This window comes from Buteo buteo, chromosome 25 (genome assembly GCF_964188355.1).
Source record: "Buteo buteo chromosome 25, bButBut1.hap1.1, whole genome shotgun sequence".
NCBI classification, from domain to species: Eukaryota; Metazoa; Chordata; class Aves; order Accipitriformes; family Accipitridae; genus Buteo; species Buteo buteo.
Window position 1 is genome coordinate 17,767,229 of NC_134195.1, and position 16,961 is coordinate 17,784,189.

The window sequence follows — 16,961 nt, forward strand, 5'->3', positions numbered from 1 at the left end:
TCTATTTTTAGCTATTGTGTCTAGACTTTCCAAAGACTGTCCCCAGAAGCTGCTAGAATGCTTGTTGGATTGGACCGAATGGATTTGAAATGAAAGTGTTGATGAAATCATGGGACACCAAGAGGTGGAACCGTAGCCGCCTCTTAACACACTTCTCTTGCTTCTTTGGATGAAAAGGGGCTTCAGTCATGTTTTTTGTCCACTGGCACACACACCACGTAGACCTAGCTTGTTCCTCCTGTCAAGTCTGCCTTTGTAGGCTACCTCCATCCCATGAAATAGCTGGCACGCAAACTCTGAATGCTGAAATCTGCAGCTCTGAGTGAGCTTCCACATCAAGAACCGCATGCCAGTAACACCAACTAATTGTTCAGAAGACTGCCTGTAGCTGACTGAATATGAGTTCATATGCCTTAGGAAATTTCATGTAGTGTTACATCACCGTATTATTCAGACCATATAGGTAATCTTTCTATACTAATTAAATTAATTCAAAATATTTATATAATTACCAAAGTATGAAGCCGGCCAATAGATTATGCCAATGCTGTCTGTGTTAGCACAGACTGCCATATCACCTGGGCTTTGAACTGTATTTTATCCAGTATAGCTCTAAACACGCAGGGACTGAACTTTTGCATTTTTCTCTCAGAAGGCTGGAGAGGGCATTTGCACAGGGACCAAAAGTTTTTATGAAAAAAATACTATTTCTTCCCTTTTTTTATGCGAATAGCAAGTTAGTGATGGATCAAATTCTTCCTTTCCGACGGGAATGCCTCTCTCTGAAACCTAAAGGAAGGGCACTGCTAAAGTCAGGGCTGCTGTGAGCCCCAGCCACCCGCCCGGCCCTGTCACTCTTCTTGCTATGAGGTTCCTTCCTTCCCTCCCTCCTTCCTTCCCTCCCTCCTTCCTTCCCTCCCTCCTTCCTTCCCTCCCTCCTTCCTTCCCTCCCTCCTCCCTTCCCTCCCTCCTTCCTTCTTTCCCTCCTTCCTTCCCTCCCTCCTTCCTTCTTTCCCTCCCTCCTTCTTTCCCTCCCTTCTTCCCTCCTTCCTTCCTGCCCTCCTTCCTTCCTTCCCTCCTTCCTTCCTTCCCTCCTTCCTTCCTCCCTCCTTCTTTCCCTCCCTCCCTCCCTCCTTCCTTCCTTCCTTCCTCCCTCCTTCCTTCCTTCCTTTCTTCCTTCCTTCCTTCTTTCCTCCCTCCCTCCTTCTTTCCCTCCTTCCTTCCTTCCTTCCTCTTCCTTTCCCTTTCCTTTCCTTTCCTTTCCTTTCCTTTCCTTTCCTTTCCTTTCCTTTCCTTTCCTTTCCTTTCCTTTCCTTTCCTTTCCTTTCCTTTCCTTTCCTTTCCTTTCCTTTCCTTTCCTTTCCTTTCCTTTCCTTTCCTTTCCTTTCCTTTCCTTTCCTTTCCTTTCCTTTCCTTTCCTTTCCTTTCCTTTCCTTTCCTCTTTCCTTTCCTTTTTCCTTTTTCCTCTTTCCTCTTTCCTCTTTCCTCTTTCCTTTTTCTTTTCCTTTTTCTTTTCCTTTTTCCTTTCCTTTTTCCTTTCCTTTTTCCTTTCCGTCCCCCTGTCCCCCTCCCCCGAGCTCTCCCCGCCGCCGAGTTGGGTCAAATCCTGGCGGGAGTCGCCCTCTGCAGCTCAGTCCCAGTTTCACTTGGCGTCTGCAAGCGAAACGTCTTCTGGTTTTTGTGGTTTTTTGGAAATGCTGGCCCCAGGACTCCTGAAAAAAGACCCTTTTCTCGGTCCACGCGGGATGCCGGGCTGCCGTGGGCCGAGGGTCTGTGCCGGACACTGGGGACCGAACGCGTTCTGACCCGAAGGTCCCCTTGAAACGAACGTGTCCGGCAACGAACGACACCTCTGTCCTCGTTTGAGGAGACCAGCAAACCTACGGGGTGCTTATTAATATTCATAACGGTAGAGGCTGGAACCAGGAGCCACATCTTTGCTTTAATTTTGACGTGTTTTCACACGGCAAGCAAATTCCTCTAACTATCTCACCTTGATGTTTTGTTCCTTATTTTCTTGCTGACTCTGAATACCAAGGGGTCACAAGCACAGGCTTCTGTCTGACTTTCCAAAACAGGCAAGTATGAGAATTGTAATTCAATTCCATCATCGATCTCAGAAGTATTTCTTTTTCACCTTGATTTGTTTCTAAGTCAGTGATACCACGTTACATCAAACAAGCTCCAGTGGGCAGGGTGTGGAGAAATGAGCCAAAATGAATCATTTCCTACATAAGCAATTTTTTGTGTCTAGACATTTGGTACCTCATCTAAAGCCCATCTGTGTTAGCTGGGTATTCTCCTATGTTTTCAGAATTTTTGTATAAGCCTTGAATTCTTTCAGCCTGCATGTTCGCTTGTTCTGTATGTTTTGTGAATCTCACAAGAAAAAAAAGAATTTTCCCTATTTTTTAGTTTTATAATTCAATTCTGGACACCATTCTAAGTAGCTTAGCACATGAAGGTTTGGTAGAGGGCTCGGTAATCACCGATACAATCTCATTTAATTCTGTGAGCAGACAGGTGGGCAAATTCAATCCATGAAGGTAATACACTGATACCATACTCTGAAGAGCTCTCAATGACACGGATCGGCCTTCTTGCCTACCTTCTACAACCTTGATATCAGCAAGTGGTTTAAATGAATGTTTATGGCGTATACAAAAAGTGTTACAGAAATACGGGCTCTGCACAAAATGGTATTTTACTATGGTTTGGGTTTGGCCTCTGTGTGCTCAACTGATTCAAACAGCAGCAGAAGGGAGTCCGTGCAGGACTCCTTTGATCACGCTTTTTTCGGTCTAGCATCTTCCCCTAGACATGTACAGAAACAACAGTATTTTGATGTGGAACTGGAAAGAAAACCATTCATAATGCCCTGTGGGGTGACTATGCTGTGTGGCTGGTAAGAACTCTTAATTAGATAGGGGGGTTTACAATCACTTTGTAAATAATGTAGCAGATTGAGAAACCATTTATAAATTGGTTTTGGTTTAAGTAGATAAAAACCACAGAAGGCAATTCTGGAGCAATTTCCTCTGTGCAGGAAGGGATTAAATGTACATTTGCAATAATGGAGATTAATATGTCCCACAGGAAATCAGTTCTATTGGAGATACATAGATGAATGGGGAGGCCAAAACGATAAAATTGCAGATGTTGCCGTGTTTGGCTGGCGTCAAAACTCATTCTGTCCCATCCTGATATCACTGGCATCAGCTTCAGGACTGAAGTAAGTATATGGTGGGCACCAGTATGAGAGGATGGACAGTGTTTGCTTAAGGCCGTATTGTTATGAAGATATTTTTTTATTTAAGATTTCCGCAGATGGATTTTTGCAACTAGATTGTATCACCAATTGAATCTGTTCGTTTAAGATAAGTAAATAGAAAAGTTTTTGCTAGAGAAGTTGCAGATCCGTCGTCTTATTATCAGAGTGAACTTGGTACAGTATTTCTTCAGTCTTGAATGCAATGGGAGCAGCAGAAAAGGTATTTTAGATAACTCATAACGATCCCTAGAACCTCTCAGATCTATGTAATAAATTCAAGGCCACATCTTCTCTAATCACAGATCATTCCTATAATTGCTCAGAAGGTTGTATGAAAGACATAGGAAATTAACAGATATTTTTTTTTAATTAGAATAAACCCCTAATTTGCACTTAGAATGTACAGTCAGCAAACAAACCTAAAATCTTTTGCTAGGTTAAATGACTAAAATCTGTTCCACTACAGCGTTAGGATGATTTGAACTGGACAAGTTGGGCAGGTTATGAATGAGTGTGATTTGCAAAGGTAAAACACTGAAGGAATCTTGGTTAAAGTTTGAGGGTAGGAAAGCAAAGGCAGCAGATCCAGGCTCCAGCCCCTGCACAGAGCACTCTATATTTCTGATTAATTCAAGTGTTTCTGCTGATGCATTCACGGTTAAATAATCTAAAAAAGGTCAATGTTCAGTGGTTGTTATTAGACGTTGTGGCCTGGGTTTGCTCGTGCCTCTGAACTACGGCGCGTTCCGCCTAACGCTGGTCCCAGCAGCTCTCAGGAAAGGCGGCACAAGAGCAGAAGGTCTGTTGGGTTTGGCCGCTGCACTGAAATCACGGCTTCTGCGTCTTCTGCGGCTGCTTCGTAGGATCTCTTGCAACAGCCAGGATCTGCGGATTTAGTCAGATTTAGTTTCTACTAGCCAGTAACCCTAGGGCTCCTATTACATGTAATGTGTATAAGGATCTTTGAGCATAATGGTTAATTACCGAGGAAGAAAATAACTTGGAAGAAGATGTGAAATTTCCTTTTGTGAATGTAAAAAGGAGATTGTAAAGGGAGCTAATCAGAAACCCTTTCTTCTCCTTCCGATACAATGACATATACAGAATTAAAACCTAGATGCTATTTGTCTACAGACATTAAAACTTCAAGAATTCATTACAGTTGGAGAAAGATGACTACCACCCTCCCCCTGTGCACATATTCTCTCCTGCTTTTTCTTTTTCACTAACAGGTTCACCTATTCACCCAAATAATAACTGCCTTTGTAATTTTATACCGTGTTTCTTCCCAGTGCCTCTCTTCACATGGCAACCGTGTCTGGGACAGAGTAGAAGACCTCCGGAGGATGAGCTCCCTGGCCCGCAGCTCGCACCTCCAGCTAGCCGCCTTCGCTCTGGGTACGGTAGGCTGGATCCTGTGCACCATTTCGATGGGAATGGTGGAATGGAGAGTGTGGCATGTGGACAACACCACTATCATCTCCTCTGGCATTGCCTGGGTGGGGATTTGGAAAGTCTGCTTCATCAGTTACCTTCACGTCTCGCCTGGCTATAAAGAACAGTTCTGCCACAAACTCAGTGGCTATGACTCCTCCATCCCCCACGAAATTTATGCTGCTCAGGGTCTCCTGTTGATCGCCATGTTCATGGGCTTGCTGGGAGTGACTGCCACAATATTTGCTCTGAGGAATGTTTACATGGGAGTCACTCGCAAAACTCTCATTACCCATTTCTTCCTGGTGGGTGGCTGCTTCTACATACTCGCCGGTCTGTGCGTCCTGATTCCCGTGAGCTGGAATTTCTATTCGGTAACGCACAACCAGAGCATCGCTTTTCCTCCTTCTTACGACATGCCCTCCAGCCCAGCGGCGCAGGAAGCCGGCGCTGCCATTCCTATCGGGATTGTAGCTGTCATCCTCCTGCTGCTGAGTGGGACTTTTTCTCTCTCGTACAGATTTCCAGCGACCGCAAACACTACCACGAAATCCTGACAGGATAAATCCCTCCCGTGCTGTTTCAGAACAAGAGCATAGTCAAGAGATAAGGGCAGCAGCACGAGCGATTTTATAGTCAAGGAACTGCTGAATTTAATTTTAGTCTATAGCAGCCACACTATTTTGTTATATGAACCAGCTGAATTACAGTCTTAGTTGTCACATATACGACCAGAGGTTCATCTTTGAGATAATTGCTGTTGAGCAGCAACTGTGATTAAGTTTTACCAGTTGTCTTCTTTTGTATATACAAACGCTATTGATTAATTTATTTTTTTGTGTAAGATATTTATCATTTTCAAAGAGCTGACTCTGAACCACTGTCCTGTTAGAAAAAGGTGAAATCAGGTGTATTAAATGTGTACTTGTTTCCCTGTTGGTACTAAACTATTTTGTCCATTATTTAATTACATCTGTAGCAAAGTACGTTTTGTGACAAGTCAAGACTTTTAACACCAATAATATGAGTGTCATCACGGTTGTGTCAAATGAGTCTTCCCTGAATTGTCTTACCAAGATCTTGCCAGTTCCTCCTCTTCCTCTAGGGCACATAAAGAGCTGTGTCTTTAATGCTTCTATTTTTCTTTCAAGCTATTTGCATTTTATGTTGCAACATGTTTGCCTGTGGGCAAGGTGCGCTCTTAGTTCCTCACTTAGGCAGAGCCAAAAAGTCTGCAAGTGTTTGCTTCTTCATCAGACACTTCACCGAACCCACAGGTATTGCAAAAGACGGAAACAACTTCTACAAGTTATTACAAAGCTGCTGTCAAAATCAGTGCTCTTAGTAACCAGGAATATCCAGTGCAACTTTCAGGGTATGATTCATTTGACCTGATGTAGACATCTATACCTAAACTGGTCACTTCAAGCTCCATTTATAGTCAATGTAGAGACAAAGAGAGCTTTTTTCCAAAATAGATGCCTAGAATGGCTGGGAGAGGTCATGCTCCCTAAAAACCTGGTTCTCTTAAGCCACTGTAATGGCTGTAATAACTACAGTTGCCAACTCTGGCGTACACAACCAGACTTCACCTAAGCTAGATAAAGTTAGGTGAAATGAATTTGTCATTTAAGTAGCATTTCATATGCCAGTGCCATTAAAAGAAAAAAAGAGAGAGAAAAATGTCCCACATGCTGCAATAAGGGCAATTAAAAAAATAATTAAGAGGTTGAGAAGAATGAGTAAACAGTGTTGACAAACTGATGATCTCTTGAAAACAGGTTCCCCCAAAAGTTATTAGACTTTTAAAGAAATGCTACAGGAATCTAAGTAATTTAGTTTTACTCTTTTAATTGTCCTCTACTTTCTAAAATACTCATGGATTCAAAGAAGAAAAGAAAATGTAACAAAAATGTAATAATTCTTGTACATTACAAGAAAAGGTAAAATGCCAGCAAACCAAGTCTTATTGCTTGTGGCTGTTACTACCTCAACTTATCCTAGCAGTCTAATTTTTCCTCCACATGGTCTCAACTATACTGTCTATACAGAATCTCTATAGCACCTTCATTTCCTCTCCAGTCTTCCAGTCTCTTCTGAAACAGCAGCTTATCTCATCATTGGTAATTTTTTCATCTGCTGCAGGGATTTATGTTTTGACTGTTTACAGTGCTGCAAAGCACTTTCAAGTGGTGTTTCAATGAAGGCAAGTAATTTAATAGCTTGTTTATTATATATAGTTTCTAGTTTGATTTCTACTATACATCCTTTACAATGTTGGTAGGTTTCGTTTTTAAATGTGCAAGTCAATAGAACTGTTATCTCTTCCCACAGGGCCTACAATAATATTAGATTTTATCTTATTGTAGTTGTAAGGAAAAAAAGATCTATCCATGTGTTTATGCCAGCATTTCCTCACATTAATAAACCACCAATATTCCCTGGCAAGGAATTTGAACTTTAACAGAAAATGACTGATTCTTCAACTTTTTTGAGTTCACGTATGCACAGAAATGTCAATCACCCCAACTGTATTTGTTAGCTACATTCACTAAATGATTGGGTTCGATTTACACGTATTCTTCTTGGCTAAAAGAAAAAGGAACAAACAACATCAGACACATGCCAAGTTTCTGCGTTGCTGCCACAGCTGTTTCCACCGGCAATTATGTTCATCTCTCCTGATGTATGGCTTTGAAACACTGGTGGTGCGTGTGTCAAATGTAGGCTAGATGGTGTGGAAATTCCCCAGCTAAACACTGGAATAGATTACCTAAGGAGATGTGTGGGGTTTTAAAATAACACTTTGTCAAAAATAAGTTTACATAAATAGTGCTATGAAGACTGTAGGTATGAGTGAGCCTATCTCAAGACAGAGGGGTGACTACATGGAGCTCTTGGAATCCTTTCCCACTGTACTTTCTAGGTCTCTAATACAGCAGTCTATCAATACTCACATGGTTCAGATTATATATTGATATATGATAAAATGTTGTCTATGGTCAAATACCAGGCTATATTAAAACTCCCAGTCCTTCCTTGAGGAAGAGACAGGAGAAAAAAAACAACCTTAGCTCAGAGCAAGGGAGGGGCAAAGCCATTCCATCGATTTCAATGGGATCAAGCCTGTCTAACCTTCATCCCTCAAGGCTGTGTGATTCATTAAATGTTAGTGAACGTTTGCATTCATTAAGATTTTGGTATTAGAGGACAGCAAATCTCCTGTGCTTTTACTTCACCAGCAAGGAGGCATAGCTGCTTTGTGCATATTTTCATGACACGTTTGTTTTAGAATTTGAGAAGCTAAGTCACCTTTCAGGAGGTCAGTTTGTTACCATGTCGGTTGTGCTTGTATAGCTATTTTTAGGGTTGTCTGCAAAATCAGGCAGCTGAAATGAAATTATTTTGATTTAAAAGTCAAAAATGCAAAACTTTTTTGGAAGGCTACTTTTAACCTAGATTGCTTTACAGAGCTACGCTATAGCCTGGCCGCACAATCCCTTGTAGCAGCCCAGTTGAGGACAGGCAGCACGCTGTAATGCAGACAGGAGTGAGTGGTCGGGGCCTTGAGGTAGAGAGATAAGGGGCAAGAACCTCTTAAGCAAATTTCACCGCTGAAGAGATCATATCGTGAAGCTCCGTCTCCAGCTTCCGTGCAGACTGGGACCTGCTGCCTCCCCAGTGACAGCACTGCTCGCCCTGTGGGCTCCACCCTGTCTAGGAATGTCTCCACGCTGGCCTCAGTCTACACATAAACCAGTCTCGCTTTATTTTTTCTGAGTTGACAATAAACAAGTATCTTGTGATTCACTCACATGTCTGAGTTCACTGCTGGGGGCATGATCTGGATACCAAGGCTCCCTTTGAGTTCTGCTGGGCATCCAGGCGTAATGATAAGGCGCCCATCTTTGACCTCCATAACATACTCCTTGGTGTTCATCTACTAAACGATGCGTTTCGTTAACCTCGTTTACGCGTACCATCTACCTCACCTGTCCGTTCACGGCCGCAGACCAAAATGTGTACGAATATGTGTTCAATACTCCTCTCAAAGATGGATGCTCCAATAGTGGATGGAGCTGAAAAGTTGCCTAGCAGTAAAACAGGCCGATAGGACAAAGGCTACTGAGATTTTTCTGCCCAGGTGAATATGCAATGCTGCCCAACATCATTTGTGTTCAGATAAAGGAAGAGGGAGGAACTGGAGACACTGTACTGCAGAGTAGGTCATCAAACTAGTCAGGTTAAGTCAGTAAAAAAAATTTTTATTCAAGTCAGCAGTTTTATACGAAGACAGCCTTAATTGCCGATTTAGCTGATTAAAAACAACGCTAGGCTCAGAAAGAAATGTCTTTGTTGTCACATGGCTTATGGTATATTACAATGATGAGAGGGAGGGTGTTTTTCAGGAGAGAGCTATTTTTAGACCTTGGACCATTTTTCCCTTAGAATGGAAAAACTGAAATGTCACAGGCAATTTCCTGCTCTTTAGGCCATTAAAATACTTCAGGACAAAGAGGTTTTGCTTAAAAAATGTAGGTCTGGCTGGCATAGTGTTTAACAGCAAATTGTTTTCCTAAAATAGGAAACCAATGTACATTAAATTAAAGGTTCCCAGAAGACACATGTTCTCTGTGAAAATATACCTTTTTCAAAACTGAACTGGGATTCCTTTCATTCTTGCCAACATCTGTATTGTCAGATCCAGTATCGGCTCATAAAAACATATTTTTCAACCGACATATTTCCCTTTCCACTACTCAAATAATTTACTCTGTTTCCCTTGCTTGAGAGAGGCAAGATTGTTCAATAATTAGCACGGTGGTTTGGAGTGTATTGGCTCTCAATTATTGTGTCAAAAACAACTATACACCAATCAAGAAAATGTAAGTGAATATCATCTCAGAATTATAAAACCAATAAGTACCGGCTTATAATTGGGGATGGGGTACAGTGTGCACTGGCAAAAGCCGATTCACAGAACGTCACATCACTCCCTTTTTCATGGGATTTATGTGGAAAAGACTGAGTGTGAGGTTAATTCCCAGAATGGTATTTGAAGAAGCTTACACATTCTGACTGTCCAAGGTTACTGCACGTGCAGGCTGATTTTCAGCAGCTGACTACACAGACTCATTATGGTATAAATTGGGAAAGGTAAAAAAACAGATCTCACTTTGAATTAACATTGCCAAAATATTACCAGATACCTGAGATCAGCTGATGAGAACGATTTGTACCTGCCCATCCAGCCTGCCACACATGGCCTCAGGAAAGACATTGCAAGAGAGAAAACATGTGAGAAACTGAAAACTAGAGGCATTGCGCCCACCTTGTAGGTACATTGCAGCTGCTGGCTGACTGAAATCGAGGGGGAAAAAATCCCTTGCACAACAGAAGTGCTTAAAAAACTGGAAATGAAGCATTCACAGCTTGGGGAAGAGATTGGAAATACCAGTGCTATTGCTGAATAGCAGTTTGAAGGTATGGGAATAAAACTGGCCAATACGGAGATGTTTCATCTACCTCTAAAAGAATTACGTAATACCCAGTCGCTAGCCATGGCCAAATAAAAGGACTAGATTTTGGGGTGAATCTGAAATCACTTAAAGCCAGATTTCTAGCGATTTGTCCATATAAAGTTGTGGCCATCCACTTACTGGACTTTCAGAAGTCCTACTGAAAAGCTTAAGCGGTCCATATGCGACTTTCAGAATAATTGATTTCAGCGGACCTCACATGTGAGCTTTAGTATTACAAATACGTGTAAAATCTGATGCACAGTCTTTCCGCACAGCAGCGTCCTATTTATAAAATAAAGATAGTAGCAACTCACAAAAAGTTACAGCAATAAATACATTAAAGATTTGTATGATAGGAGCCACAGAAGGCACTGAAATAGATCTGCTGAACCACTGGATGTTGTTTGTACTCCGAAGCCATACTCAGGGATGCAGAAGTCCCTCGGGTGTGTGACACTGCCTTGCTGTTACTAACAGAGCAGAGGCAGAATAGGAATGGTGTCGTGCAAGGCAAAGGAGGAAAAAACTGGGACAGCAAGGTAAAAGAAGGAAGAAAAGAGAGGGAATGAAAGAGAGGCAGATTCTAGGATGCTATGAAAATAAAGAAAATTATTGCTAATTGACATAATTATAATTATTTAATAGAAATTACAACAGCAGGCAGAGGGGCTGACTAACAAGTGATGGGTCAAATGTGGAAAAATAGATAAACAAGAAAGCAGGAATTGTGTTTCAATGAGAGCCCAAAATGAACTGAAGAAAAGCAGAAGGAAAAAAGAGTTAGATGATACAGAAAGCAATGCTGCAAAAGAGCAGGGAGGGGGCCCACCATGCCCCCCATCTAACCACGCCAGCTTCGGCAGAATCCTCCTCGATGGCAGTGACTCAGGTGGGAGGAACCGCATCTTTTTGCAGCACTGAGGACATCAGGGACCCAACCAACCGAGCACAGGCAGCAGCCGCGTGTGCTGAACCCCACTGTGCTGCCCGGGCCAGGCAGTAAAATAATTTGCTGTCCTTTTTTTTTCCCCCCAATGTATCCATCCTGGCTGCATTTGCCTATGGCATGGCTGCGGCAGTTCACAGAGGTGTCTGGACCGTGCCCTGTTCAGTACCACCTTCGGCTGTGAAGTCTCCAGGGACTTTTGAATAAAGGGCTGTCACAGAGTCAGACTCAGCGAGGACGTTACCCCCAAAACTCGAGTCGCTGAAAAGATTTCACTGGCTGCTATGATCCTGGGAGCACTAGGAAAAACCTGCGAGCTTTACTCTAAGAAATATTTAAAAGGGCTGTGCTCAAAATCCACACACCAGCTTTTTCCTAGCTGGGGGGACATTGAAACTGTTCGCTGGTGCCTGCGTGTTAATCCCCGTGAGCTGCGATTTCTGTTCTGCAGCCTGCAGCCATCGTGTCTCATTTCCCCTTCTCCCCACGCCAGCCCGGGGCGCAGGAAGCCGCTGCTGGCACTCGTACCGGGATTACAGCCCTCGTCCTGCCGCTCGTGAGTGGGACCCTTTCTCTTTAACATAAACATGCCATTGTGCTGGATGCCAAGGCTCCTTCTGATAATACAGGCTTCAGATGCCTGTGAGAAATGTGAGGCAGTGCTGCAGGATAAACATAGCAACCCAGTGACTTCATCCGCTCAAGGAGCTCTCTGGGTTCAGTCGTGACTCTTCAGTGACATTCATAATCTGCTGTTTGAATTCAGGGGAACAGAAATGAAATATGCGACAGATGATTTTTCACCCAAATAATTATTTCTTATTAACTATGAAACACTGCTATGTCTTGGCCAGGTAGCTGAGTTCACTTCAGTGTTATTTCTAAAGTGACCTTCTGCATAGGTGGACTTTGTTTTGCTTGTTTTTCAGAGGTATGTAAATTCAGTGTTCATCTAATTGAATTTTGCCTACTGTAATCAAATGCTGTATCAATGGTGCCTTTACCTAAAGGATGCTTTTTTTTAATAACATGGTTTTAGAACTGACCTGCAGTATTTCAGAGATCATGGCCTTTGTTATGCAGGAGGACAGACATGATATTTGCCCTGGTTAAGTGTAGCTTGAAATATTATAACCTATGGTAGGAATAAAATGGGATTGTTGAAGTGACTGTACTTTTTAATGTAAAGGTTTCAAACTAACTGGTATAATACCCCTCTGGCAGGAAGGCGCTCAGCACATGCCAGTTCATCCTATCTTTCTGTGAGCGCAAACCATGAAAGCATACCCCATGAACCTATCAATGTGATTAGTTGCAAGAGCGTTAATACCTTATCTTCTTGCTGCTATTTCTCAGAAATGTTTGCATCTGCCAGGACATCTCTCCACAAATAGCTTCATTTCCAGTGATAACCCAGGAATTCTGAGACTTACATTTTGCAGCTGTGCATAGTAAACGTTACTTGGTGTGCTAATAGTCCAGAATTCCCAAATGGTCCTGGTGATGTTCAAAGCTGATGCAGTCACCAAAGTTGGTGGCAGTCTTCACTGCCTCCAGGGTCCTTCTAGCTGCCGTGCTCAGTCCAGGCCTCTGCTCTTACTTCTGAGAGACCTAGGAGTGCTTGATATTTGCATCAGCAAATACAAAGTACTCGGGAGTAGATATAAACCAAAACAAACCTGAGTGTGAAAAGATAATTCAGGCTTTTAGCTTGAAAACTGAGTCTTACAGGAGTCTGATCATGGAAATCAAAAGGAATTTAGGAAAGTACTCAGCATCTTGCAGGATTGCTCTTTAATTTTAGTCTAAAAAGGCTAAACACTGATATGCAATGTAACTGCCTAAGGACATGCTGTCAAAACTTCTTGGTTTAAGCTAAAGAAAAACTAGGTAGTTTGAAGAAAACTATCAGAAGTCCATACTACTTAAATTACCCCATTATTCTATTTGCAAATAATGTTGTTTCTAGAAAATCTGAAAAGGAACTCCAATTCTTTTTAAATTACCTAAATTAAAACCACCTTTATTGTAATGGCCACTCCAATGCCTTAGGAGATCTAAGATTTTTTCTTGTCTAAACAACTAGTGCAAACTGGACATCAAGAGTGAGACAAAAGAACACACAAACATACAAGCAATGAAGGAAAAACCATGGGAGGCTTGGGAGAAGAGCAACACTGAACAGAAGAACTATTAAAAAAGGTTGTGAGGGGCAAGGGAGAATAAATTTGAGCGAGTCACTGAGAACAAAACTGTGGGAGAGGAAGGAAAATGCAAACGAAGAGAGAAGCAGAAAGAGAAAGCCAGAGGAAGGTAATTTAACAAAGACAGGGAAGAGTAGAGGATAAAATCTGGTTGGAGGTTCAGAAAATACAGTTTTTGCCTGTGCAGTATTCAGCCTGAAATGGTCTTCTACTCAGAAAATGAGAAGGCACACTTTTACTTTAGGGCTTCAGATTCAGAAGGAAGACAAAAAGAATAAGTTACACAGAGAGATAACTTAGCTGGCCTGTGATTGCATCATTGACTGACGACCTAGCACTCAAATCTGGAGAGCTTAGAGTAGGTACATCTGACAGTGGAGAATGCAAATGACTGCAGATTTATATAAAACATATAAAACATATTTTGCAGTATACGTGAGACTTGGCAGTTCCTGTCCTCATACCAGCATTCATCTGCCTAAGCCCTTCTCAGGAATTAACTTTTGGAGTTACAGGGATTTGTAAATTGATGGCCAACATCTTCATCCTGAGAAGGTATATCCATGTTAGTCTTTCCCAACTAATACCTTTGTCCATTCACTGCAGTCTGATGCTACAATAGGAAGATGTAACCCCAAAGCCAGTTTAATCCATTGTTTACACATCTTAGAAATTGTGCACAGTTACTGGAAAGCCAGCAGAGGAAGCCCGTGTTAACACAGCCTTTTACAAATGCCCTCTCTGATGAATTCAGTGCTGGTGAGTAAACAGAAAAAGCAAAAAGTCCCAATGAGAGAGAGCTCTTTGTCTTTTAAAGCAGAAACAGTTTACAGTAGAGTGGATAGACTTGCTAGGAGGAGCTTCTGCTTTCAAGCTTTTACAAATCACAAACTTTTTTATATCAGTCCACTTTGGCAGATTGGTGTTGGTGACCAAAGTCTGGATTAAGAACCACAAAAATGCTGTTACCCAGCTCCTGCGGTAAGTGATGTAATCTCTGTGCAATGCTAGACACACAACTGTTGGGAGATGCATTCATGTCTGTGAAGTACTCAGAAAATTGTTTGCATTGCTCAGACAACACCTGGACGGCTGAACTAAGGATCAGTGATTTAATATCACTAAGAGTGAGTAGTAAGCAAGTAGCTACAGATACTAGCTTGGTTTTAGGACAGGCTGCCTTTTTGCCAAATCATCACTGGGAAAAAGATTATCAGCTGACATCATAAAATGAAACCAATTAACATTAGTTGAGAAACTGGGTCTTGTCCTATAATAGACATACATAAAGATTAAATATGCTTTAAAACTCTACTAACCTTAGTTCAGCCTTCTCAGAATAACCAACTCGCAATGGGATTATGAAAAAAAAACCCCATGTAATTTGTGATGCCTGTGTTAGTTATTCGAATCCTCTTTTCTGATCACTTGTCAAATAACACTTTTCTTATTTTGCATGAATTCTTTTTCTTCTTTTTTTATTATACGTATTTCTATTTATTATAGGTATATGTGATAAATTGTACTTCTTCACACTGAAAGGCTGGAAGGTTACTGTTGAGAGAAATAACCGATTCAAACCTGGGGACTAAAAGGAGTTGATCTTGACTGAGAAACTCTCTACTCCCATGCAAGGCATGAAAGAAAGTTTCCTTCTTATTAATTTAAGCAAAATTGTTAAAAGAGAAAGATTCATCTTAAAATAATTTGGTCAAGTGTTTTAGACCACAGATGCAATTGCAGTGCTGTTGACTTGCAACTGCTATCCATAGCTCCTTGACACTATTCCTTAACAGAAATCTTTTAGTACTTTCAATGTTGATTAAATAAGTTAGTTTAAAATGTTCTGGTTATATATCTAAATTAAAATCTTAGGACAGTAATTTGAGGATTTTTTTATAAATGCAGCCCACTAGAGTGAAACCAAGTAATAATTTGTCATTGCTACAAGGTCCTGAAATTACTCCTTTGGCTTACCTGCTGGAGACCTGGGCTGGGATGAGGAATGAGTTGGTGCCAATGTCAGACAAAAGTTTGGATGCTCACATGTTAACAAGCTCTAACATGTGAATTTTAGAAGCCCAGAAACATCAGTTTTTACAGCTTTGTACCCAGCACAGTGAATGAGAATAAAATTCAGTGTTTTTCTTCAATCAGATTTTAAAAGAAAACCTACCTTCAAAGCTCATGCACAGAGCAAAATACCACACAGAGTTAAATGTCTGGAAACTCTGGGGACACCCTATTCCTCTGTTCCTTCTGCTGTGAAACTGGGTCACCCAGCGGCAAAAAAAATGCAAGATTTTGATAATACGGAAAAGCTTGGCTGCACAGCTGGGGCCTCAGCAGTGCTAACCACAGAACCTGTCTTGTTGCTCAAGATAAGGAGGGCCTTGAACCCAGGTCACTCACTTTTAAAAGAAATGTGCTTTTATGATAGAAAATGGTGATTAATGTCCTTGCAGGCGTTTTTTTAAAGTGGCTGTCACTGCATGTTGTAAGGGGCTAGATCCACGTGATGAGAGTCAAATGTGCTCTGTCTGCAGCTGCTGGGTTTTAGGGAATTCCAGGGGTGTGGATGGATCATGCTTCTGGAGTCTAATGGGGCTTTAGCAGGAGTTACCTACCTGGCTGGGAAAGCTCAGTACAGAACTTCAGGCATCGTTAAAGCTTTGCAGGACACAAAAAGCACAGCTTAGACTTTGGATCACCCCAGAACTCAGTCCTTTCCTTCTGTAAATTCATACTCATCATATGCACTGGGTTTTTCAGTGAATGTTTAGTTTTCTGCATGGCCAATATCACACCCAACAAAAATGTGGCAATGGCTGATCACCTTCAGGTAAAAAATTTCTCGTCCATCATTTTTTTATATTGCCTAATTGGAATTGCTTTCCATATGCTAGGGTCGGGTTTGTGTATAGCATTAATGCTTCCTATAGAACAGAAACTCTGGTATGCTGAGGATGCTTTCAGCTCATCTGTGGACGTTTTATGGTTCAGATTCTGGAAAGCCCCACACTATTTGAAAGATTTCTTCTAAAAGTTTTTGTGATTTGCATTATAATCCTCTTGCCTCCATGGAAATTATTGCCAACCAAGACTGCCCTATGCTAGCTGCTGCCATGGAGATAGCAGCGATATGCTTGGGCCTCTTTGGTCTGTGGAGTATGTCCAACAAAGCGTTTTGAAAATGTATCTAATTTTTTCTAGTGGGAGGAATCCTAAACACCATTCCATGCAATGCTGTTTTAACCCCAGTAATCCTGAGTTCAATTCGTAGTAAAAAATCAGGGCATTTCTTTTTCTCCTGAATTCAAATTCTCCTCCAGCCTAGGAGGAGGGTTCCTCCTCAGGAGGCTGGGGATGCTGTTTCTATTGATTTCACTTTTGCTGTGATGCCATTCTTAAGTGAGGTCTTAATGATCTTTGGAGGATATTTTTTTTATAGGGTACATCCTACCAATAATAAAAAAAAAAGTCTATATTTGGGCTCTTGCAAACAACAAAAAAGAAAATTCATTCTGTCAACTCAGAACAAACCTGTCCTCCTTGTAGCTCTGGGTTATCAATTGATTTCATGG

The 16,961-nt window shown here is 41.6% G+C and overlaps 1 protein-coding gene across 1 annotated transcript; it reads left to right on the top strand.

Moving 5' to 3' along the window:
• Positions 1-4,617: 4,617 nt before the first annotated feature.
• CLDN34 (claudin 34) lies at positions 4,618-5,262 on the top strand. The gene has a single exon (XM_075057362.1). The coding sequence runs from the start codon at positions 4,618-4,620 to the stop codon at positions 5,260-5,262; it is 645 nt and encodes a 214-aa protein (XP_074913463.1).
• The last annotated feature ends 11,699 nt before the right edge of the window (positions 5,263-16,961 follow it).

Excerpts from the sequence above, each read along its gene's own strand:
- CLDN34 (XM_075057362.1), top strand. The coding sequence starts at position 4,618 with ATGAGCTCCCTGGCCCGCAGCTCGCACCTCCAGCTAGCCGCCTTCGCT.